The sequence below is a fragment of the Diabrotica virgifera genome, chromosome 1 (assembly GCF_917563875.1).
Source record: "Diabrotica virgifera virgifera chromosome 1, PGI_DIABVI_V3a".
Classification (NCBI taxonomy): domain Eukaryota; kingdom Metazoa; phylum Arthropoda; class Insecta; order Coleoptera; family Chrysomelidae; genus Diabrotica; species Diabrotica virgifera.
In genome coordinates, this window is record NC_065443.1 from 316,341,341 (window position 1) to 316,367,385 (window position 26,045).

At 31.0% G+C, this 26,045-nt stretch overlaps 1 protein-coding gene across 4 annotated transcripts in view; it reads right to left on the minus strand.

Moving 5' to 3' along the window:
- Positions 1-25,128, minus strand: part of LOC126879244 (gastrula zinc finger protein XlCGF57.1-like) — an 87,580-nt gene extending 62,452 nt beyond the window's left edge. For 3 of the 4 annotated variants that reach the window (XR_007696012.1, XM_050642299.1, XM_050642298.1), the window contains exons 1-2: positions 24,978-25,128; positions 24,548-24,884 (exon numbers count right to left, since the gene is read on the minus strand). Coding sequence is in view for 3 of the 4 variants with exons in the window: in XM_050642299.1 (XP_050498256.1) it covers positions 24,548-24,875 (328 nt within the window). In the remaining variant the exon portion in view is untranslated. The remainder of the gene's footprint in view (positions 1-24,547; positions 24,885-24,977) is intronic. The other variant, XM_050642300.1, reaches the window with a different exon arrangement.
- Positions 25,129-26,045: the final 917 nt, after the last annotated feature.

Sequence of the window (26,045 nt, forward strand, 5' to 3'; positions counted from 1 at the left end):
TACTCATTTTGCCTAGGTAGTTTCCTAAGGTAAAAAGAGGACCTAGCAATTTGACGGGTAGCAGTATTTTAAAAGATAATTACGTTTTTTTATTAATTTCGTAGCAATATTCACACCCTGTAGAATTGTAGTAGTTTGACAACTAAAACTCTACTTACGTTCAAATGATTTTTAATATAGTCTACTATTGTTAAGAATCATTAGTATAGCTAAATTTTTAATTTTAGTATACAGGGTTGGTCGAAACTCGGAATGAGTATTTTCTGAGTTTTCTTAAATGGAACACCCTGTATTTTAGTATTGTAATGAAATGATATTTTATGGTACCTTTTTATTTCTTAAGCATTCCCTATACCTAACTGCTTTAATTTGTGCTTAATTGTTAATCGCACCAACAATCTTAACTACGTAGGTATTTTGATAGCTAAACCATTATTGGTAATTTTATGGATCAGTCTGGATTAATATGTATTTATTTCTGAAAAATTATTTGTGATTGAATATTTTCACGGCCAACCTAATAAAATTTTACGTATTTTTTGTTGCAATTAATGTTTAGCTTGAATCAAATAACTCATAAATTAAAGCAGTTAGGTATAGGGAGTACTTATAAAATAAAAAAGTACTATGAAATATCATTTCATTACAATACTAAAATACAGGGTGTTCTATTTAAGAAAACTCAGAAAATATTCATTCCGAGTTTCGACCAACCCTGTATACTAAAATTTCAAAATTAGTACTAATGATTCTTAACAATAATAATTATATTAAAAATCACTTGAACGTAAGCAGAGTTGTTAATGTCAAACTATTACAATTCTACAAGGTGTGAATATTGCTACGAAATTAATAAAAAAACGTAAATATCTTTTAAAATACTCTGTATAATATTACAAAATCTCATATTTTAAGAAAAAAGATTAAAGAAGTATCGCTTTGGTATTAATTCCCAAACCGTTTTCTCCGTCTCTTGGTTGTAGAATAAATTACTTCTTTTTCCTAATTGGTTTATTTAAAAAGACTACACTTACTAAAGCTAAGTTTAGCTTTTACGCCAGACACATCGAGAATTAATATTGTACAAAAAAGTCCCAAATATTAATTTGGACTTAATTATGAACTATTATAATTGAAAAAGCTATCGTTTTTTTTGAAATATATGTAACATTGACAAATATTTTCTTTTGTAATTGTCACTCATTTTTTGAGATACATTTTTTAAGAAGGCCAAAATCGTGTATTAAATGTGACATAATTTTAGGGGCGTAATAAAGCAAAGATTAGAATTTGGATTATATAATAAAGTTTCAACATTCTCCCCCGCGTTGAAGCATCCCTGCTTCAACTAAATTACACAGTAACAGAAACAGAAAAAACAAAGTGTTAAGAAGAATGTAACAAAACTAGAAATAAGCATGTTGGTCGTTTTAAGGTTGAGTTTGATTTGGTAATAAAGAAAGCTTTGAAATGGATCGGATAAACTCTCCGGAAGCCGTACGGAGCTTAACCACACGGACTTTGCCATCCTTACCAGGATATACTTCAATGATGCGCGCCAACGGCCACATCATTGGAGGTACATTATCTTCCTTGAGTAAAACTAGTTTATTTACTTGCAGGTTAGAATATTCTTCAGCCCATTTAGGCCGGTTCTGAAGGCGATTTAAATAATCAACCGACCAACTTTTCCAAAAAACTTGTTGAATTTTAGAAATCTGCTGGAAGGTGGAAAGTCTATGTTCGTTAAAATGTGAAAGATCCTTTTCAGGATAAGCGGTGAGAGGAGGCCCTATCAGAAAGTGTCCCGGTGTAAGGCAGGTTAAATCTGTAGGGTCATTAGAAACTGGACCTAAGGGCCGAGAATTTAGTATTGCCTCGATTTGACAAAGAATAGTGTTAAACTCTTCTGAAGTGAAGAAAGCATTACCCACCAATCTCTTGATATGAAATTTTGCGCTTTTGATGGCGGATTCCCAGATTCCACCCCAATGCGGAGATCGAGGTGGAATTAATTTCCACTTGGTCTCATTTTGTGAAAGAAAGTCACAGATAATATTTACATTATTATTAGTTTTGAAAAATTGATACAACTCATGTAGGACATTTTTTGCACCTAAAAAATTGGTGGCGTTGTCACTATAGATCACTGACGGATTTCCTCTTCTCGAGACAAAACGTTTTAAAGCGTTCAGAAAGGAGTCAGTAGACAGTCCAAGAACTAGCTCTATGTGAACTGCCTTGGTGACCATGCAAACAAAAACCGCAATGTATGATTTTATGAGTGGAGATTTACGAAGCCTTGAGGATTTTATTTGAAAGAATCCTCCGAAATCAATTCCAACTTTCTGAAATGGTCTAGAAACATTTACACGATCAGAGGGCAAACTTGCCATAATCTGTTGGCAGACTTGATTATTGAATCGAAAACACATATTGCAATTTCGAATGATTTTTTTGATCTCTCTGAGCCCATTAAGGGGCCAAAAACGTAAACGAATATTGCTCAGAACGGTTTGAGCACCGGCATGCCCGAGCCGCCTATGTTCGTACTCTAGTATGAGGGAGGTCGTATGATTATGGGGTGGTAAAAGCAAGGGATGTTTCTGTTGGTAGGGAATGGAGGCGTTACAAAGCCGTCCGCCGATCCTCAGCATTGATAATTAATCGAGAAATGGATTTAAAGATAATAATTGTTTATTTGATAGTTGCTGGTTTGCAGAAAGTTCGGAAATTTCCTTAGAAAAATTGGTTAGCTGAACTTGCCGAACTATAAAATATAGAGCTTGGTCCAATTCTTCAACAGTGAGGGAATCAGATTGTTTGTTTCCTTTTAAACAACTGACAAATCTGAGTACATATGCGATAGTACGACGTAATCGAGAAAAAGAAGAAAATTTTTGAAATAATTGTTCCCAAGGAGGTTTTGAGTTGACGTTTGTGAGTATATTGGAACGAGTTTTTCTGTGCTCTGTAATTAGCTGATCAGCTATTGGGGGTTCATCAGAGAATTCTAAAGAATGATTAAGAAGAAAAGCAGGACCGGACCACCACAACTTGTTGTCCAGAATTTCTTTGGCTGATAAACCGCATGATAGAATGTCAGCACTGTTTTCAGCTGATTTAACGTATCGCCACTGACAATTTTGCGTCAGTTCTTGAATTTGAGCAACTCTATGCGATACGAACAATGACCATTTACTAGGGTGTGCCCTGTACCAACATAAAGCGACCTGAGAATCGGTCCACAAATTTATTGAGTCATACTCTAATTTATTTTCGAAGACTTGTAGAATTTTGTTTACAAGTTTCGCCAGCAAGAGCATAGCGCAAAGTTCTAACCTTGGAATGGTAATTGATTTAAGTGGGGCGACTCTAGATTTTGAAGATACTAAAGTAGAAGAAATATCATTGTCAGAATAAAGAACTCGAAAATAAATGCAAGCACCATAAGCCTCTATGCTTGCATCAGAAAAGCCATGAATTTCTATTTTGCTAATAGTTTTCGGACGAAAATATTGTCTAGCTATTTTTTGTTGTTCAATAAAATTGTGCCAATCTTTAAGAATGCAAGCGTCGTTTATTACGGTGTCCCAATGAAACTTTTTGAACCATAATTTTTGCATCAGTATCTTACCTTTTACTATAACAGGATTTATCAAGCCTAACGGATCATAACATTGAGCTAAGATAGAAAGTATTTTTCTTTTGGTAACTGGACCCTGCACGATTTCTTGAGGCACGGAAATACAAAGAGTATCTTCTGCTGTACTCCACTTTAGCCCAAGAACTTTACTTGGGACTTCATCTATGTTTATGTCATAATCAGCTTTTTGATTTTCCGAAATGTCTTTGGAAATATTTTTAAGAAAATAATCACTATTTGAACAATATTTATGCAACTCAAACCCATGCTTATTTAAGAGGGTATTTAATGTAGAGTATAAATTGAAAAGTTCGTTGTGATTATATGAACCACAAAGGCCATCGTCCATATAGAATTGATTCAGAATTGCATCAGACGCAAGAGGAAATTCTAAAGAGTTTAGACAAGCAATTTCTTTAAGAACCCTTGTTGCCAAGAACGGGGCTGAATTGGTTCCAAAAACTACAACATCGAGTTGGATACATTTAAAGTCTTTATCAGGGTTTTCTCGCCATAAAATGTTTTGAAGAAAAGTTTGTTCCGGGTTCACGAGGACCTGTGGGAACATTTTTTTAATATCTACCGTGAATACAAAAGGAAAAAGTCTAAATCTACATAGAATATCATACAATTCTGGCTGGACCTGATATCCATTTAAACACACGTCGTTTAAGGAATACCCTGAGGAACTTTTGGCGCTGGCGTCCATGACAACGCGCAAACGCGTTGTTAAACTGGATTCTCTAACTACACCTAAGTGCGGAATAAAATATTTATTTTCAGATTTGGCATTTAACAGAGTTAGGGGTACATAATGAGCATGTTTAAGTTCAATTAATTCATCAATAACTTTTTTATAGTCTTGATAAAAGTTCCAATTAGTTTTAAATTTATTTTCTAAAGAAATGAAACGCTTTCTGGCCATGTAATAAGAATTTCCTAACTTTAGATTTTCTGAAGGTGATTTCAGCGGCAAACTTACTTGAAATCTACCATTTTGTAAAATTTTGGTTGTAGAACGGAATAGGTTTTCAGATGTCTCATCAGCTTCTGAAAGATAGAATTTATTGGGAATTTCCTCGATTTCCCAGAATTTTTTCAAACGGCTGTCTAATTGAAATGTGGAAAGAAGTGAATTAGATTCAGTTAAAACTTCTGAACTACTATCTGTAACAGACATATTGGATACAGTAAAATGATCAGGAACTGTACCAGCTACCACGAAACCTAAGTGAGACTCTTGTAAGACTGGAAGATTTTTGCCAAGTCTGACGAAGTTAGGTAAAATAATATCGTAATAAAGATCTAAACCAATTAGAATGTCAATTTCAGAAGGCTTAAAAAATTCGTCGTCTGCTAGAAAGAATTGTTCCGGAATATTTAATTTTTTCACTAGTATTTTTGATTGAGGGAGAGCACAAGTAATCTCGGGTAATACAGCTACTGAAAAATGAAAACTTCTTCGACGATCATAATTGGAAAATATGGTTATATCTGACATTTTAGTACAAGTCGAGCCACTCCCTCCTATTCCTGATATATGTACTGACTTGTTATACGTATCTAATTGTAACTTGTTCACAAGCTTCTCTACGATAAATGAATTTTGGGATCCTGTGTCCAAAAGAATTTTCGCTATGCAGAAATTATCGTTTTTACCAAGTAAGGTTACTTTTGCAGTACCCAGAAGAATATGACTATTTTTTACTGACTGAACAGAGTGATTCGCTGAATGATTATTTGCGGTAGGGTTATTTTCAGTAAAATTTCTCGAAGGACCTTGAAAATTTGTTATTCCTGAATTTTCCTGTACTGGTTGGATATCCAGAGAACGGGTTTGAAGATTTGAATTACTATCGAGATGAGAAGATGAATTATTATCATTTTGAACATGAGCAGTATTATCTAAATAAGAACTATTAGATGAGATTAGAGAGCTATGGTTACCTGCGTAGCTATTAGGTTGAGAATTTGAACCATTATTATATAGAGAATGTGAATGACGCTTACTACTAGTCATTGGCGGAGAATGTTGATTTTCGCCGATTTTTATGTGCATTAACGAATTGTGTGACTTGGAGCAAAAAGAACATTTTTTAGAGGATTTACACTCTTTCAAATTGTGTTTACCAAAACAATTTATACATAAATTCTTTGCCCTAATAAATTGCAATTTGGCGGAATGAGACATATCTTTAAACTCAGAGCAAGTGTAAATTTTATGGCCCTCCTTGTTACAGTAGATACAAATTAATTGAAATTGGCGATTTGAAGTTGCCTCATGCATTGTCGAATGAGATGAGAAATTTTTTCTGGTAGTTTTAGGACTAGAAATTTCAACATTTTCCAGAATTACTGCACGTTTTTCTAAGAATTTTAAGAAATGATTTAAAGTAGGTATTTCATCGTGATTCCTTTCAGATTCATATGCCTTAGCCGATTGAAAATCTAACTTCTTTTTTAGAATGAATATAAGTGTTAAGTCAAATAAATTTTCTGAAGTTAAATTCAAATTTTTCAGTGACAAAATATTCTTTTGAATTGTAGTGATTAATTCTCTTAATGTGTCTGACTTACATTTAGAAATATTATTACAATCAAAAATTGCTTGCAAATAAGAATTTATTATGGCGAATTTGTTTTCGTATCTCTTCTTTAAAATATTTAACGCGATTACAAAATTTTCATTAATTATCGGTAATGAATCTATAAGTTGAAGGCTTTCGCCTTTTAAATAACTCTTCAAGTACACAAGTTTTTGGACATCTGTTAATGTCTCATTTTTCACTATGAGCGCATCGAAGAGCTCGATGAACGATTGAAAGTCTCTAATATGACCTGAGAATTGTGAAATTTTTATATCCGGAAGACGAACTGCTATTGGAGCACTACAAGAACCCTCACTGGATGAACTAGATCTTATCTGAGAAGGTGCAGCTTTTAATTTATTAACACAAGCGGTCAAATCGCTTACAAGTTTGAAATATTGATTTTCTGTAAATTCTCTATCTTTTTCTTCTTTGCCTGTATTTGATGCAAGGAATTCGATTTCATTTTGTGCTTTTTCATAATCATGAAATATTAAATGAAGTCTACTTAATCGCGTCTCGAACTGGGTAACATCTAATTCTACGTCTTTTTTGGCTATAAACCAGTTGCACATACGAGTAAGAGAAGACTTAGCAATTTTTCTGTATTTTTTGAACTCATCCATTTTTATTAAAGATATTGGAACACGAAAATGTCTTTGAATCACAGAATTTAATGATTTTAATGTCTTTGAATAACTGATAGCCGAATAGAATAATGAAACAAAGGGTATATAAATGGACTTATCTCACCCAGTATATCCTTTTGCTGTTGTGTCGGCGAATAATCTTGAAGAACTTTCCATAAGTTTTATGCTGGTCAAAAATCCGGCTCGATGTAGGCCAAATGAAGAAAGTATCGCTTTGGTATTAATTCCCAAACCGTTTTCTCCGTCTCTTGGTTGTAGAATAAATTACTTCTTTTTCCTAATTGGTTTATTTAAAAAGACTACACTTACTAAAGCTAAGTTTAGCTTTTACGCCAGACACATCGAGAATTAATATTGTACAAAAAAGTCCCAAATATTAATTTGGACTTAATTATGAACTATTATAATTGAAAAAGCTATCGTTTTTTTTGAAATATATGTAACATTGACAAATATTTTCTTTTGTAATTGTCACTCATTTTTTGAGATACATTTTTTAAGAAGGCCAAAATCGTGTATTAAATGTGACATAATTTTAGGGGCGTAATAAAGCAAAGATTAGAATTTGGATTATATAATAAAGTTTCAACAAAGATATTGAGGAGAATCCAAAAATGTAAAAATATACAGGGTGTCCCATTTAAAAAAACCTAGTTATAAGCAACTTCCGGTGTAACCGGAAGTTGCAAAGAGATGAAAATATTTTCATTTAATAGATCATCCCTCAAAACCCCTTTCTTCCCCATGATTCTGTTGCTTTTAGTTCTCGAGATATTTCTAATAGGCCAGTTATCTGCCTCACCCTATATATACCCACGATAGATGTTGCAGATGAACACATTTACGACATTATTTATAAGATAGAAAACAGCTTGAAGAAAATCCCATAAAAGAAGCTAAATTCTAGTATTGGGACCGTGCAAGTTCGGCAAAGCGACCCCTATTTCTACGCTCTATACTAAAATTCGCACTTTTAATTATATTGGCCAATTATATTAGTCCTGGTTACTGGATAATTGTCAAGGCCATAGTCCAAAAAAATAATAAGAAGAAAAAATAAGATTCAGGTTATGTTATGAAAACGTCAACAATTGTAAGTAGTAAATAAAATTAGTTATTAAAATGCAGTACTGCAAGCAAAATAGAATTAATTAAATTTACCTTTATATAATAATTGCATTTCATATCAATATTGTGGAGCAATATATAATTTTTCTGCTTCATTGACAGAAGGTATGAAATATACGTCAATTTGACAATTTCAATTGACAATATGAATTATTTAAGATAGTTGCAATATTTCTCCGCGACTCGCGCAGGGTCGTTTCTCGTTTCCCCTTCCAAGTACTTGCACACCGCGAATACATTGGCGATTTCAACGCCAAGGTGGGAAAAATATACCCATAAATAGTGGTCAAATCTTTTCTACATTTCTTCTTCTTCGTTTACATCTATACATTTTTTTATTGCCAAGACTGTGTTGTCACAGTAAAATGATATTTATTTATCTAATTCGCGAACTCAATCGACTATAGGTGGCAGTGAAGTTGCATGAAAATGGCCGATGTAATTGGAATAACATATTTTGGTATAATTAATATTGCTATTGATGTAATTAATTAATATAAATAAATTATTAATTAAATGAACATATCTGACAAGCTTTCAAATGACGTTCATAGAGAGAGGAAAGTCGCCAATTGTGGAATACCAGTCAAAACTTCAAGTAAACTGATTTTTTTAGGTATTTGCTTTTTTATTTTGTCACCTGGGAACGTATCCCCTGTAACCCCATATAAATTACAATTCCATATTCACGGTTTCCGTATTCGCGGCATATAGGCCAGGGTAATAAGGCAAAAATATACCCTGTTCGTGACACTCGAGCAGCCAGGGTACTGAAGCGTTTTTTCGACAGGTAATACCTATGAGAACAAATTGTAACTATTTCCTGCGTAGGATCTGGCGGCCATTTTTATTTATAAACAATTTAATGTCGAAAAACGGCATTTTTCCCGTTTTTTCTCAAATCAATGGAAAACAGTGTACCTTGTGCTTACATTAGTAAAAACATCTTCGTGAGCATGGAAAAATCTTTAAAATGACGTATTACACAGATTGATATACTTATTTATTGTTAATATAATTGAGAAAAAAGGTCTAAATTGCAAAAAAATTAATTTTGCAATAACATTTGTAAAAATTAGTGTATAGCTTTGAAATTTTTGTCAAATGAGGGTTCTGTAGTGAGTAATATGTGACAAAAATTTCGAAGCGATTTATTCAATTGTTTATATTTTGTTCAAATTGTTTATCCCAGAGAGCTTTTTTTTGCAATAAAATAAGTCAGAAAAACAGAATGTTAGAACCATTCTGCAGGTGTCAAATAAAAGTTCGTAAACTAAACTTTCAAACTTGTTTAAAAAAAGTTAATAAAAAGTGCATTTATTAGTAATAAATAATTATGCAAAAATCTCGTCAATTTTTCCTTATAAACAATTTGAATAGCTTTTTTGTTATGGCAGGTACAAACATTTTTTTACATATTTTACAAGATGGTATTTTTACACGAACTTTAAAAAAAAATAATTTAGCCTAGGTCAATTAGGGCCAAAGTTAGCAACATTTTTTAAAAAATTTACAGCTAATTTGTTTATAATAAATAAGGATCGAAAACAGCGCTTTTTCACTTTTAAAGACACAAAGTATTTATAAAAAAATTTTGGCTCTATTTGCTTTTCAAGGAAGTCGTCAATAAAGCTTTAGAAATGAAGTATGTAAATCCATGCGACCTAAAATTGAAATATTAACTTCAAAATCCTACAGTTTTTTGTATCTTGGGAACCAACCAATGGATTTTAATGTTTTTTTTAATTTGTATGTACTTTTAGCGTACTTTACAAGTATGGAGTTAGTTGATTCATAAATTATAATAAACAACCAATTTAATTTATTTAAACAAAAAAAAATAATTTAATTTTTTAACGTGTTTTAGGTGCACAATTACCAAGTAATGTTATGTATATAATAATTGATAAAAAATTGTGATGAATATATATAATATATACAGGGAGGGGCTAAATTATGGAAAACATTAATTTTCTCTAAAATGGAGGATTGTGGAGAAATCCCGAAACAGGTCGATTTTTATTTTTAAATTACAATGTTTTGACATATATTTCATATTAGTGACGTCATCCACCGTGATGACGTAAGAGCGTGATGACGTAATCTATGATTTTTTTAAATAGGAATAGGGGTCGTGTGACACCCCATTTGAAAGGGTGTTCAATTCTCTATTCAGTAATATAAACAATATCATTATTTATACAGGGTAGCCGAAAAAATAATTTTTGAATTAAATTAATTGACGAAAAAAGAAGAATGTATACAGTTTATTTATCTCAAAATACTTTCTATCGCTGTCAGAAAATTGAAAAAAATGTTTATTTGGCAAATAAACATTGATTTTCGCTCAAATGGAATGTTAAAACTGCAAAGAGGTTGTCTGTGATTTAATTTAAGCGGAAAGAAATGTGTATTTGTGAAATAATTTTTTTTATTTACTGGCAGCAGTACAATGTATTTTGAGTTAAATAAATTACATACATTTTTCTTTTTGCGTCAATTAATTTAATTCAAAAATTATTATTTTGGTCACCCTGTATAAATAAGGATATAATTGGTTATATTACTGAATAGACAATTGAACACCCTTTCAAATGAGGTGCCACATGACCCCTATTCCCATTTAAAAAAATCATCGATTACGTCATCACGCTCAGATGGATGACGACACTAGTATAAAATATATGCCAAAAAAATTGTAATTTAAAAATAAAAATCGACCTGTTTCGGGATTTTTCTTCAAAGTCGTCCATTTTAGAGAAAATGAATTTATTCCATAATTTAGCCCCTCTCTGTATATATTATATAAAAAGAAAAATTTCTATAAAAGTGTGACTTTTACTCTATAAGTTTGCTTACAGTTGCAGTAATTTGAATTTTGTGATTCATTGTTTATCAAATCATTTTTATGTCTTAGATTTTATATTTATATGAATAAAAAATAATATTACCTGGGGAATAGTCCGATATTCCTCTACCAAGGCCATAACTGTACCAAATCTTCTGGAGGCCTGGGATAACGGCGAATAGCTCTTTTTAATTCATCCCATAAATGATTAACAGGATTGAGATCTGGGCTGCATGCGGGCCATTCTAATCTTATCAATCCAACCTCTATTTTATGAGTCAATCAGTGTTTTACTTACAAAAAATGATACAGCTCTTACACGAAAAGAGATATTCGGATAATTCAGAAAACAAAATTTTAGTGATGTCTTTGGGATAATATGACAGGACTATGACACAAAATGAGCCCTTCCGTTCTTCCACAGAATTTTTTAAAGTTAGTAGAAAATACAACGCTTCCATTCACCCCTGTATAATGTCACGCAAGCAAATTTTTTTTGTGACCGGAAAAATACGAAACGATATTAATATATGAATCTACAAATTGGTGCAAGAATCTTTAAAATCGGAGCACAAATAATAAAGTTATAAACTATTGAACTAATCAAAAATTTTGGGTGGCCGAATTTTGTGCCGGTGAGTGTAGTAATAATATATTTATTACAATTTTTTATCAATTATTACATACATAACATTGTAGTTGTTCAACTAAAATACGGTAAAAAAAATTTGTTTTGAAAAAAAATGTTTTAAACAAATTAAATTGTTTATTAAATAATTTATAAATCAACAGACTCCATATTTGTAAATTACGCTAAAAGTACATACAAATTAAAAAAAAAACATTAAAATCCATTGGTTGGTTCCCAAGTTACAAAAAATTGTAGGATTTTGAAGTTGATGTTTCAATTTTAGGTCGCACGGATTTTATGCTTCTACTTCATTTTTGAAGCTTTATTGACGACTCCCTTAGAGAGCAAATAAATCCAAAATTTTTTCTGAATACTTCGTGTCTTTAAAAGTGGAAGAGCGCTGTTTTCGATTCTTATTTATCATAAACAAATTAGCAGTGGATTTTTAAAAAAATATTGCTAACTTTGGCCCTAATTGACCTAGGCTAACTTATTTTTTCCTACGTTCGTATAAAAATGCCATCTTTTAGAATGTGCAAAAACAATGTTTGTACCGGCCATAACAAGAAAGTTATTCAAATTGTTTATAAGGAAAAATTAACGAGACTTTTTCATAATTATTTATTACTAATAATTGCACTCTTTATTAACATTTTTTAAACAGGTTTGAAAGTTTAGCTTATGCTCTTACATTTGACACCTGCAGAGTGGTTCTAACATTCTGTTTTTCTGACTTATGTTATTGCAAAAAAAGCTCTCTGGGAAAAACAATTTGAATAAAATATAAACAATTAAATGAATCGCTTTGAAATTTTTGTCACGTGTTAAGCACTAATTAACCCTCATTTGACAAAAATTTCAAAGTTGTACACTAATTTTTACAATAGTTATTGCAAAATTAATTTTTTTGAAATTTAGACCTTTTTTCTCAATTATATTAACAATAAGTAAGTGTATCAACCTTTGTAATACGTCATTTTAAAGGGTTTTCTATGCTGTCAAAGATTTTTGTTCTAATGTAACCAGAAGGTGCACTGTTTTCCATGGATTTGAAAAAAATCGGAAAAAATGCCGTTTTTCGACATTAAATTGTTTATAAATAAAAATGGCCGCCAGATCCTACGCAGGAAATAGTCACAATTTGTTCTCATAGGTATTACCTGTCGAAAAAACGCTTCAGTACTATGGCTGCTCGAGTGTCATGGAAAAAACCTTATTACCCTGGACTAATATTTATGGAACGTATACCCCGCGAATAAAGAGCTTCTACTGTATTGCAAACTAAAGTGCATTGTAACCTATTGGATTAAAAAAATCAAAAACTGGTTTCTGGAAAAACCGGTTTTTTTGCCAAAAACGGCCATCCCTAGTCCCTTATATCGAGGTTTTACTGTATCAATCTCTAAATGCAGCCAAGGTGTTAAAAAAATTTTCCCAAATTTTTGAACATTTTGAACAGATAATTGAACAGAAATAGACACAGTAAATGTGCTCTAAGAATTTATCAATTTTTAAGTGGTTTTAAACAAGAAAAAATACCGAAGTTTTGCATCAAAATAATCCTTAAGAATTTATCTAATTGAAAATTTTAAAGTTACAATAATAAATTTAATGGTTTAGTTGTAAAATTGCATTTAATGCCAAAATGTAATTAGTTGATGATAAAAAGAGACTTTTTTCCACTTAAAAAGTTAATGTGTTTTGGTGACCAGTGGTGGAGTTAGGGCTTACAATACCGAGCCAAAATCTCAATACCGGTATTTGGTATTTAAAATTTCAAATACCGGGATCCCGGTATTATGAATAAAAAATATACACGTTATATTTTTTATACTATCCTCAGTTGTTATAGCGACTTGTTATAATATATTATGAAACCTATTAAATTTTGTTTTGAAAAGAGTAGATGTTGTTTATAACATTCCATAGAGAGTAGGAATAGATAGATACAAAAATGTGCAAATAGAAAAACTATATATTTGATTCTAGGATAAATTTTGCATATTATAATAGAATAGTACTTTTACTTATGAAATTTGCTATTTGTAAATTAATTAACTTTAAAATATATTAATACAAAGATTAACTACTGTGACAAATATTTTATATGGATTACTCTGTATTTAGACCGCTATATTATATTTTCAATTATTATTAATAATTCAGAAAATAAGTGAGCCTAATTTATACACCAAAATGCACAAAAAAATGAAAAATAGATCTGAAAATGTAAAAACAATTCTGATTAATAAATCTTTCGGCTTATTTATAAAATAAAGTAGTCTAATTTTAAATATTTAAGAATTTTAATATTACTCATTTTATACAGGGTGTTTGGTAAAGAATATACCATAGCTTAACCTCAGGTTCCTGAGGTTAAAATAGGCCGATTTAAGCTAACTTAGCCTTAGTACAAAGTTTATAATAGCCGAGATAAAGGGCGTCAGAGTTAAACTTTTTTTTTTTATTTATTATTGAATATTTCCTGACAGGTATGAGATAACAACATGAAATTTGGTATGTGGGGGTTTTTTGGGTCGAGAAAACTAAATTCTCTACCAAAAATTATGTATTGCCCAGAGGGCGCCACATGCGCCTTTCAGCACTCATTTATTACGTTTAATTTTTTTATCCCTCACTCTGTATAATTTTAACATTAAAATTTTTCTTCTCCTATTAGTTTTACTTAAAAAAGGTGTACTTCTTTCATCTCCCTAAACTCAACCGTTTTCGAGATAAACGCATTTTAAATCTGCGATACACCATCATTTTTAGCATAATATCATTGTAGTTACACCCGAAAAATAACTTAAAACCATAAAATTATCCAAAAATGTATCGCAAATTTCTTCAAATGGAATTTGCGATGCAATGACATAAATTTGAGAACTGACACAATTATTATGGTTTTAAGTTATTTTTCGGGTGTAACTACAATGATATGCTAAAAATGATGGTGTATCGCAGATTTAAAATGCGTTTATCTCGAAAACAGTTGAGTTTAGGGAGATGAAAGAAGTATATCTTTTTTAATTAAAAGTAATAGGAGAATAAAAATTTTAATCTCAAAATTATACAGAGTGAGGGATAAAAAAAAATTGAACATAATAAATGAGTGCTGAAAGGCGTATGTGGCGCCCTCTGGGCAATACATAATGTTTGGTAGGGAATTTAGTTTTCTCGACCCAAAAAACCACCACATATTAAATTTCATGTTGTTATCTCATACCTGTCAGGAAATATTCAATAATAAATAAATAAAAAGTTTAACTTTGACACCCTGTATCTCGGTTATTATAAACTTTGTACTAAGGTAAGTTAGTTTAAATCGGCCTATTTTAACATCAGGAACCTGAGGTTAAGGTATGGCCCATTCTTTACCAAACACCCTGTATATTTGTATACACGAGATTTAACCATTTGGTTGTAGAAGCCGATATAACCCTTCTCCTTAAATTAACGACATTCACACTTTTAGAAAGCGCTATACTTGACTTATATGTGTAATCAACGTGTTTAATAAATATTTTTCACAATGATATTGGTTGTTTATCTTCAAAAATAATTTGTTGTAATAGCAAAAAATATCTTGGATGAAATATTATTGTGCATCAATTTAATTTTTATAAATTAAGCTAATACCGAAATACCGGTATTTTATTATAAATACCGGTATCGAATACTGGACAAAAATCGTCCGGGATCCCGGAATCCCGGTATTGTAAGCCCTAGGTGGAGTGTACTTTGAATTCGGCAAAGGATCTAATTGTTAAAACTTGAAAATGGCTGGAATATGTTATAAGTGTCAGACTTCATGTAATTTTAAAGAAGTCAAAAATGAGATGTTTGGATGCCCATGTGATTTATGCAAAAGAGTAATATGTAAATCTTGCTCTGGCTTATCAGCTTCTGAAGTAAGAGTTGTAGTTATGTCTAATAGAATAATGCCTTTCTTTTGCCCTTCATGTAGGGATGCTTTAAACATACCTGCCCTTATAAAAAAAGTTAATGATCTGGAATCAGAACTCCAAAATTTCTCATCTAGCCTTAATTGCAAAATCACATCTTTAGAGCAAAGGATACTAAGAATGGAAATTTCCGAAGCTGATAGAGTAACTCAAAGTTCCAAATTAATTGTTTCAAATTCTGATCATGTGAGAGTATTGTTACTGATTACTAGGGAGCGGATTTTATGCTAAATGCATATTGCATGCATATTTCGCATATTTGAGAACTTTACTAAATTTTGCATATTTTTAAAGAAACATGCATATTTTGTGCCTATTTAAAAACATTTAAGTCCAAAAAAAATTTAAATTTTTTAATTCGACAAAAATAATTTCCCGGCACAGGCTGTTCTATCAATTCGAGAACTACCTGAAGACAGACGGCTCATTCACTGCCTTTTCATTTTTTCTTAGAAAATACCCGATCTTTACACAAAGTACTTGTAGTGCTTATAGTACGCCGTTATAAAATGATTGTAGGATGTTAAAATGATGAAGTATGGTTTACCGGGAAATCCGAATTTTATTTACTTTTATTATATTTAGTACAATTTGTATCCCAATTTAGTAGGTACCTATAATTCTGGTGATTCTTTTAAATCCCCTATTGTTAAGAGAATTTACACCATTAACCATAGTTTTACGATTTTCTAACGGAAATTGAAATATTCATGCATTATATCAGATCCCGTCTTTAAACGACCTTAAAACTTTGGAGGACATATGCGAAATTTCTAATGGAAATTTTGAAATTGATTTTGGTGCAGAATTTTCGGCTTTAATAAGTTATTTTAAATACGCCCCAATTACTTCTGTTGATGTTGAAAGGAGTTTTTCAAGTTATAAAAATATTTTATCTGATCAAAGAAAATGTTTCCTCGTAGAAAATTTGGAAAAACACATTGTAGTGAATTATAATCGAAGATATATAATGATATTGTTATTTTATTTTAAATAGGTAACTATTGGTATCAGTATTTGTAAAAAATGTGAATAAATTGCATATATAAAAATAATGATTTTATTTAAAAGATAATAAATAATATTGCCGCCCCCCTATAAAAGAACCCCCTAGAATAGAATAGAACAGAAAATTTGTGGTTTCTCGAAATGCGCATTTTTTGAATTTTTGTGCATATCTTGCGCATATTTCGTAATTTTTTACTGCATATATATGCGCATATTTCATCAAAATTGATCGCATATAAATCCGCTCCCTACTGATTACCTTAATTATGACTGCTCTTGGATACTAAATTCTCAACAGTTCGGATTTTCTTGTGGTAAATCAGCAGAACTTAGTTTGTTGCTTTATGTTGATACCTTGTCTGAAGCTTTGGAGAGGGGGTTGCAGATTGATTCAGTGTATACTGACTTCTCCAAGGCTTTTGATAGGGTGAACCATGATCTTTTGTTACATAAGCTCAAATTATATGGCATAGAAGGTTCTGTGTTGAAGTGGTTGGGCAGTTACCTAACAAATAGAACACAGCAGGTTAGGGTTAATCATCATTACTCCAACACTTTTCTAGTAACCTCTGGTGTACCTCAGGGTTCTCATTTGGGTCCACTTTTGTTTAACCTGTATATTAACTACATCGTCACCTGCTTCTCTAACACTTCTGCTCTCTTATTCGCTGATGATCTTAAATGTTATCAAATCATTAATAATCAAGATGATGCAATATCATTGCAATCAGATTTAGATAATTTAGCCAACTGGTGTCTTGATAATGGGATGGATTTGAATGTCAACAAGTGTCACATTATCCGGTTTTGTCGGAATCATCATTTATCAGTATTTAATTATACAATAAATGATCAATTATTGGATACGGTAGACTCAATTAAAGATTTAGGTGTTGTTCTTGATTCCTCTCTGAGCTTTAACCATCACATCAACAATATTACACAAAGATCCATGAAAATGCTTGGCTTTGTTAAAAGGACAACTCGTGATTTCACGAATGTGTTCGCTATTAAAATGCTCTATTGTTCTTTAGTCAGGACGCACCTTGACTACTGTTGTCCAGTTTGGTCCCCACATTATTTACACCTCAAGAACAAACTTGATAGTGTTCAACATAATTTTCTTAGATATATTGGGTTCAAAAAACACATCAATTATAATTATACAGATATGGAACGATTTTTGAATATCTCTTCTCTGGATGTCCGTAGGAAGCGTAAAGATCTTACAGTATTGTTTAATATTATCAATGGCATATATTACTGCCCTGAACTCCTTGCTAAAATATTGTTGTTTGTTCCACCACGATCAACAAGACAAATTCAAACCTTTCATATTTCTTTTCATAGATATAATTACTCATATTTTACTTTTGTTCCTAGAACACTAAGACTTGCTAACTCCCTAGGTGACCTTTTACTTTTTGGTAACTCTGTTGATGTTTTTAAGAACCATTTAACCAAATTAAATATTTAGCAATGTTTAGCTAACCTTGTTATTTGTTAGTAATTAATGTTTTGTAATTATTTTACTTTGTCATGTCTTTTTAAATGTTTTGTACTCTCTCATTTTATTCTTATATATTCAACACTGTAATTATCAATATCTTATTAATGTATTACCGAATTGGGCTTGCCCGTATAAATAAATAAATGTGAAATCAACTGACACTGGTAATCATTATGAATCTTTTATAAGTGAATATAGTGAACGTCGTAAACGTGAAAATAACCTCATGTTGTTCAATGTTTCCGAATCTGCCAACGATTTAAAAACAGTTGAAGAATTACTTTCATGTTTTAATGAAGTATCCATAAAAAAGTTGTTTCGTGTTGGAAAGCAAGGGAATAGGCATCAACCAATTAAAGCAATTCTGGACAGTTCTGTTAGTGTTATTCGTGTACTAAAAAACCGAAGTCAATTACCTTTAAATATTAGAGTAAGCTCCAATCTTACTATCAGTCAGCGGAATTATTTAAATGAACTTAGGAAGGAACTGGAAATAAAAAAAAGTGCTGGTGAAACAAATCTGACTATCAAGTATGTGCATGGAATTCCTAAAATTTTACCTATTAAAGAAAAAAACTAATCTGTAGGGATAAATCTAATTTAAATCATTCAAAGCTATCTGTTTATTTTCATAATGTGGGAGGCATGCGTACAAAGTTGATAGATTTTAGTCTAAGTGTATTGTGTTCGAGTTATGACATTATTATACTTGTTGAAACATGGTTGACAAATAGCTATTCTGATTCAGAATTGGGCTTGGATTCTGATTATAATATCTTTCGAGCAGATCGTGATAATTTTGATCATTTTAATGATAAGGGAAGAGGTGGTGGTGTCCTTATAGCCGTTAAGAAAAAGTTTAACAGTTTTGCTCTATCTATACCTCATACTAAAGTTGAACAAATTTTTGTACTAGTTAATATTGGAATAGAAAAAGTTATTTTTGGCTCTATGTACATACCGCCACGATCTGATCATGAAATATATGAAGATCATTGTAATGTCCTCGATTTTGTATTAATGAACAATAACTACTCTAAGGTTTTTATTTCTGGGGACTTTAATCTTCCGAATGTTACGTGGACAAATGATAATTTAGGAGTTAGTTTATCGAACTATCTACCAAATTCAACAGCTTTACATATGGTTAATTGCTATAGTTTCTACAACCTTTTTCAAAATAATTTTGTGTCCAATAGTAGAAATGTAATTTTAGACTTAATCTTTTCTAATTGTAATGAGTTGAGTGTTGTAAATGCTGCTGATTTAATTTTTCCTAACTCCCTTAACCACAATGGTGTAATGTTCGATGTTAATATAATAAATAACAGTGGTTCTTTAAAGTTCGCAGAGTCATATTATGATTTTAAAAACGGTGATTACATTGGTATGAACTTTTTCTTGTCGGAAATAAATTGGGAGTCACTAAAGGCTTTGAATATTGAGAACGCCGTGTCTAAATTTTACGATATTATCAATCATGCAATACATTCTTATGTTCCTCAAAAAGTATGTAAGACAAGTACATTTCCAGTTTGTTTTAGCCCGGAGTTAAAACGATTAATAATAGAAAAGAAAAAATATCATAAAAGGTATAAGATATTCAACAATTATGATGATTTTATTATTTTTCATAACTTAAGATCTGAATGTAGTAGACTAAGTAAAGATTGTTATAATTTATATGTTAGAGATTCTGAATTTAGAATTAATAGTGACTCACACACTTTTTGGAAATATATAAACAGTCGCAGGAAAAATTATGATGTACCATGCCATTTATATTTAGGAAATGATCAAAGTAGTTCTGGGGAGGAAGCTGTGAATTTATTCGCCAAATTTTTTTCTACAGTGTTCACTGACTACAATAATACCCCCCCCCCCCACAATATCAATTTGAAAATGCTGGTAACATGAGTTCATGCTGTTTTAACATTAATACTATTTTTGAGAGTATTCACAATTTGTCTCCTAAACTAAATTTTGGCCCTGATGGCATTCCTAACTATCTATTAAAACAATGTGTTTGTACTATATCTAAGCCATTGTATATACTCTTCAATAAATCTTTGCAAGAAGGGGTTTTCCCTGATTGCTGGAAACGTAGTTACGTAAAACCTATATTTAAATCTGGTTCAAAGTCAAATGTTGAAAACTACAGAGCAGTTTGTACTTTATCAGCAATTCCAAAATTATTAGATTATTTAGTTAGTAAGCAGCTTACTTGTGAATTTGGTAGTATTCTGGTGAATGAACAACATGGTTTTGTACAGGGTAAATCTACAGTAACTAATTTACTTCTTTATCAGAATGACATTGTTATTGCTTTGGAAAACAAGTTACAAGTAGATTCCATCTATACTGACTTTTCTAAAGCATTCGATAAGGTCAATCATAATATCTTACTTGCGAAACTTACAGCATATGGTATTTCTGGAAGTCTCTTTGATTGGATGCAAAGTTACCTGACTAATCGAAGTTTAAGTGTAAAAATAGGATGTTTTCTTTCTAATGCTTTTACAGCTACATCTGGAGTACCGCAAGGTTCCCACTGTGACCCCCTTCTATTTAATTTGTTCTTGAATGATGTTCACTCTATTTTTAAGGAAGTTAACTTTTTAATGTTTGCTGATGATGATAAAATATATAAGACTGTCAATAATGAGGATAACATTTTTCAGCTTCAGTCACAAGTAAATGATTTTTATGAGTGGTGTGGTAGAAATGATATGGAACTTAATATTAATAAATGCTTTTTAATAACTTTTGCTAGATCCCATTCGCCTATTCACCATCAGTATTTTATTAATAATACTCGTGTCACATGTGTGAAAGAAATTCGGGATTTGGGTATAATATTTGATTGTAAATTAACATTTTACTCTCACACTGACCATACTGTTTCGACGGCATTTAAGATGTTGGGTTTTGTATTACGTTCATCAAAAGATTTGTCAATTCACACAATAAAAATCTTATATTGCAGTATTGTGAGATCAATTATTGAATATGGTTCTATTGTCTGGTCACCTAGTTATGCATATCAAATCCTAAATATTGAAATGGTTCAAAACAAATTTTTACGTTTTGCAGCTTTTAAGATGGGTTTAACAGTTGGAAATTATACTTATGACAATATATTAATGAGATTAAATTTACAAACTCTTGAACGCAGAAGAGTCATGTTGGATATTTGTTATCTTTGCAAAATTATCTCTGGTGTTATTAACTCCGAAGAATTGTATAGTCTTGTATACTTTAATATACCTGCTAGATTGACACGAAATCCACAAATATTCAAGGAACAACGGCATGCTACAAATTATGGTCAATATGCACCAATTAGTAGATTGACCCTGTATGGAAACAAGTTTAGTCATCTATAGGCTATTGATTATGTACTATAGAAAGGAACTACAACGTTAACGGGGTTTTATTATTTCATATGGTCAATGAATCTCTATATATGAAAAAACCGCGGAGTGCTACCATTTAAAGGGGTGCGTTTTTGAGAAATGGGTGAATTAGTCCCTGGGCACAGGTTACATTAGGGTGAGTTCTATGCACTTTTGGTACAAACACATCTACATAGAAATTGTTCCTAGTTAAATTTTCTATCTAAATATAACTCTTTAAAGTCAAAGATACTTTTTTTTACAAAAATATATTCAAAAGAAAAAGCACAAAGAAACCCAAAAGAAAGAAATTTTGTTTTTTGTCCCATAACTTTTGTCCACGGGGATATAGGTATAGACATTGCTTCACAGAAAAAAAACTTACATATTTTCTCTTTAAAATTATGTTTAGTAGAGGTCATTAGAATTTACAGTTTTCGAAATATGATTTTTCAAATTTCGTCACTCACAGCAATTTTGGGCAATTTTCCTTGTTATTTCGCAAATATTGTTCTGTAACTTTTTTCTATGTAACTTTAGGTATATGCAATAGTACATGTAAGAGGAATAGAAATCAATTACCTTTAAAATGGTCTACTGTATAATGTTGTACGACTTCTTTTAAAGAGGTTACCTTTTTCAAGACTTTATACTTTTAACGTGTTTTTATATTTTTTACGATTATTTTTTAAATTTCCCATTATAACTTTTTTTTCTATATGGTATATTATATAATAAAAAAGAATGCTTATTCTGTTTACTTTAAAATGGTGTATTATAAAAAATTCTAGGGTTATTTTTGAATGAGATATGCTTTTTCAAATTATAATAAGTAGATACTTGCAACGATTTTTGATTTTAGGATTATTTTTTAAATTCCTCATCATAACTTTTTCATGTGATTGTGTGTTATGATTGAATCTTATTTTTTATAGGTAATACTTTGGATCCACTTGACTCGGCCGGGCAAACCTCAAAATATGGATTAATTCCAATATTTAGTGTCAAAAGTCCTGCACCACAAGTTTTGCTTGAAAAAAATAGCATGTAAATGTACCAAAGGATGTACAAAAAACTGCGGTTGTAGGAAGATAGGAATTAGTTGTTCAATATTCTGCAAAGGGTGCATGTGCAAGATAACTGAGGTGTCAGAGGAAGATATTGAAGCTAATGCTAACGAAGAGATGGACTTTGATTTTGAAAACTTTTAAATGTCAACGTTTAAATAATTTTAACTAAAGTGATGTTTTTTAAGACTAATGTTTATGTAATTTTTGTAAAAGAAATTTTTTTTAATAATACTGGTAAAACAATATCAAAGAATCACTCGGTTTCCATTATGTATATAAATATAGATGATACACCATTTTAAAGAACAGAAAGTAAGCCCTCTTTGTTGCGCAATATATAGATAGTATATTCATGTACAAGAAATAAAAAGTTATAATGAGAAATTTCAAAAATAATCGTAAAAAATGTAAAAAATAATATTTTTTTTATATTAGGTATTATATAATATATAATATATTATATAATAATTTTATTTTATTTTTATATTATATTATAAAAAAATCGTTAAAAGTATAAAGGCTTGGAAAACCATAATCTCTTTAAAAAAAGTCGTACAACGTTATACAGTAGACCATTTTAAAGGTAATTGATTTCTATTCCTATTACATGTACCATTGCATATACCCAAAGTTACGTAGAAAGAAGTTACAGAACGATATTTGCGAAATAACAAGGAAAATTGCCCAAAATTGCTGTGAGTGATAAATTTTGAAAAATCATATTTCGAAAACTGTAAATCCTAATGACCTCTACCAAACATCATTTTAAAGAGAAGATATGTAAGTTTCTTTTCTGTGAAGCAATGTCTATACCTATATCCCTGTGGACAAAAGTTATGGGACAAAAAACAAAATTTCTTTCTTTTGGGTTTCTTTGTGCTTTTTCTTTTGAATATATTTTTGTAAAAAAAAGTATCATTGACTTTAAAAAGTGATATTTAGATAGGAAATTTAACCAGGAACAATTTTTATGTAGATATGTTTGTACCAAAAGTGCATAGAACTCACCCTAATGTAACCTGTGCCCAGGGACTAATTCACCCATTTCTCAAAAACGCACCCCTTTAAATGGTAGCACTCCGCGGTTTTTTCATATATAGATGTCCATTGATCATATCAAATAATAAAACCCCGTTAACGTTGTATTTCCTTTTAGCTATCTTATTTTGAATATAATCAATAGCCTACTAATAGATCTGTTTGGTTCTTCAGTTTCCTCTATTAAACAAGAACTCGGGCGTCTTGAATTTTGAATTTAAAAAATTAAATAGGTAGATTTAACTGTTATAATTGATTACGTTGTTTTCATCATTTAAAAATATTTTATATTCTTTTTATTTTTTATGTTTGTGTTATATACTTACTTAGTTGTAGTTTTAGGTGTACAGTAGAACCCCGCAAATCCGAACCCCGCAAATCCGAACTTTCGGCAAATCCGAACCAACGGAAAGTGAAAAAAATTTTAAAAATTCAAAATAAAAATTTAAAAACATGTTTATTATATGTACAGAAAACCAGAAAATTTAACAAAGTAAAATTGATATTAATTTGGACATGTGAAATTTATTAAAAATAAATATGTTGCTTTATACGTAGTACATACTTATAAAAAATTAAACACAATCAATACAGGAATGTGCATAATACACATTTCCCATGGTATACTATGAAAGAAAACATTGAAAAAGATAAGAAACATATTGTAATCAATATCCAGATTACAAATTAAATGATTCATTTACATTGCCGAATTCCCATGTCCTTTGATGAAACAAAACTACTGACGTTAGCGATTTAATATTTCAGTGATCTAAATATTTTTAAGCTTTTTAGAATATTGGAGGCATAAATGTGCGGATAAAGTTTCATAAAGGGATCGGTGGCAGTCCAAATATTTTAAAAATCATCTTTCGTTAGCTTCTTAGGCTAACTTTCGGATAATCTGAACTTTTCGGAATCCGAACCGGCTGTCCCCCCAATTAGTTCGGATTTGCGGGGTTCTACTGTATCTAAATTTTATATTTTAATTATTATGACGTATTTTGTATGTATTGGGTTTATCCCGTTAATAAATAAATAAATAATTTTGATTTAAGTATACATACCAGATTGACTCTGCTTTTCTGCAATTACGTCTTCCTCTTCCTTAATATCTGGTTCAGACTTCAAATTTTTACAGTTGACCAAGTCATGATCATCTTTAATTTGTTCATGTTTTACATTTTCAATGGACAATGCCGTATTCATTTGGATGAACCAATCCTTGGAATCTTCATTAGTTGTATCATCCTCAGGTAGAAGCATTTCTTCTTTTAATTCATTTTTTATGGTAACTGGAAATTCTGTATTTTTCACACCATTGTTCTCTAATTCGGTTTCGCTTTTTATATCAGATACTTCGCTTTTTGTGTACTCGTCTTCTTGTTTCTCCATACTGTTATTCTGAAATCAAAAGAAATTTAGATTTCACTATCAAAAAATGGACACAAAATCCACAAGACTATGTGGTGCATTAAATCAATATTAAATAAATACCTATGTGGTCGTTAGTGCTCTTGCTGTAGTTAAGTTGCTGTCTTTTTATTAAGCATCCAGTAATAATAAAAAAAAAGTCTTTTTTACTTCTCTAAGCTTGGCTTGACGCTTAAAATAAAATACTGTTTCTTGTTGATTGTTGACATGACTTCTGTCAGATGTCATTCCTCAGGCTTGGCGAAAGTGACATTTGATCATGACGCTATATTAGATGTGGCAACACTGTCAAGCTTTCAAATAGAGGGCCTAATTATAGGTGGTCCTATAATTTTATTTGATTTTATTTAGATAATAGACAATTTCATTTGAAAGCAGAATACGCTTATTATAAATGTGATATTCTTTTTCTCATGATCATCTTTCAGTGCGTCACAGGTTTTCGATTTCTTTCTAACGCATTAAATTGTATGTGACAGAAAAAAAGGCACGTCCGTGATTACAGACATTTTACAACATTTATTTTAGTTATTCTAGTTGTCGATAGATGGCGGCATAATAAAAAAATGGAAAATAAAAAAAATACAAATCAAAGAAAATACCATTTTATAAATGCAAGAAACACATTTGATTTGTTTTTATTCCAAATTGAAAATAAAATGTGACAACTGTCAGATTTAACTAAAATGTCATGTTAGTAAATGTCATAAATGTGTATTATCCAACGAACTGTCAACACTGATGGAATCGCCATAAAACGAAGTTAATGGCGTCAGGATGAGATAGAAGATAATCAGGTAAAGGAGGGAAGATAATCGGACAGTGCTAGTCAGGTACGTTGTAGTTGTAGCAAATTTTACCTGAAAATTCTCTGTCTCTCTAGAAGTGCTAGAACCTCTCTCTTGTATGTTGGCGCCTATCTCGCTTCACTGTTGGAATGGGACGGGGCCATAGAGAAATAAAAAGAGAATGGGCCTTTTTTTTATTTCTCTATGGACGGGGCCATTCCATCACTGTCCATCAGTGTTGACAGTTCATTGGTATTAGAGAGATATTGCTGAGTCTTTTTTGCACTTGCTGTATTACAGCACGCGTTATTTTGACAGTAGAGCATGCGCAGATGTGATATCT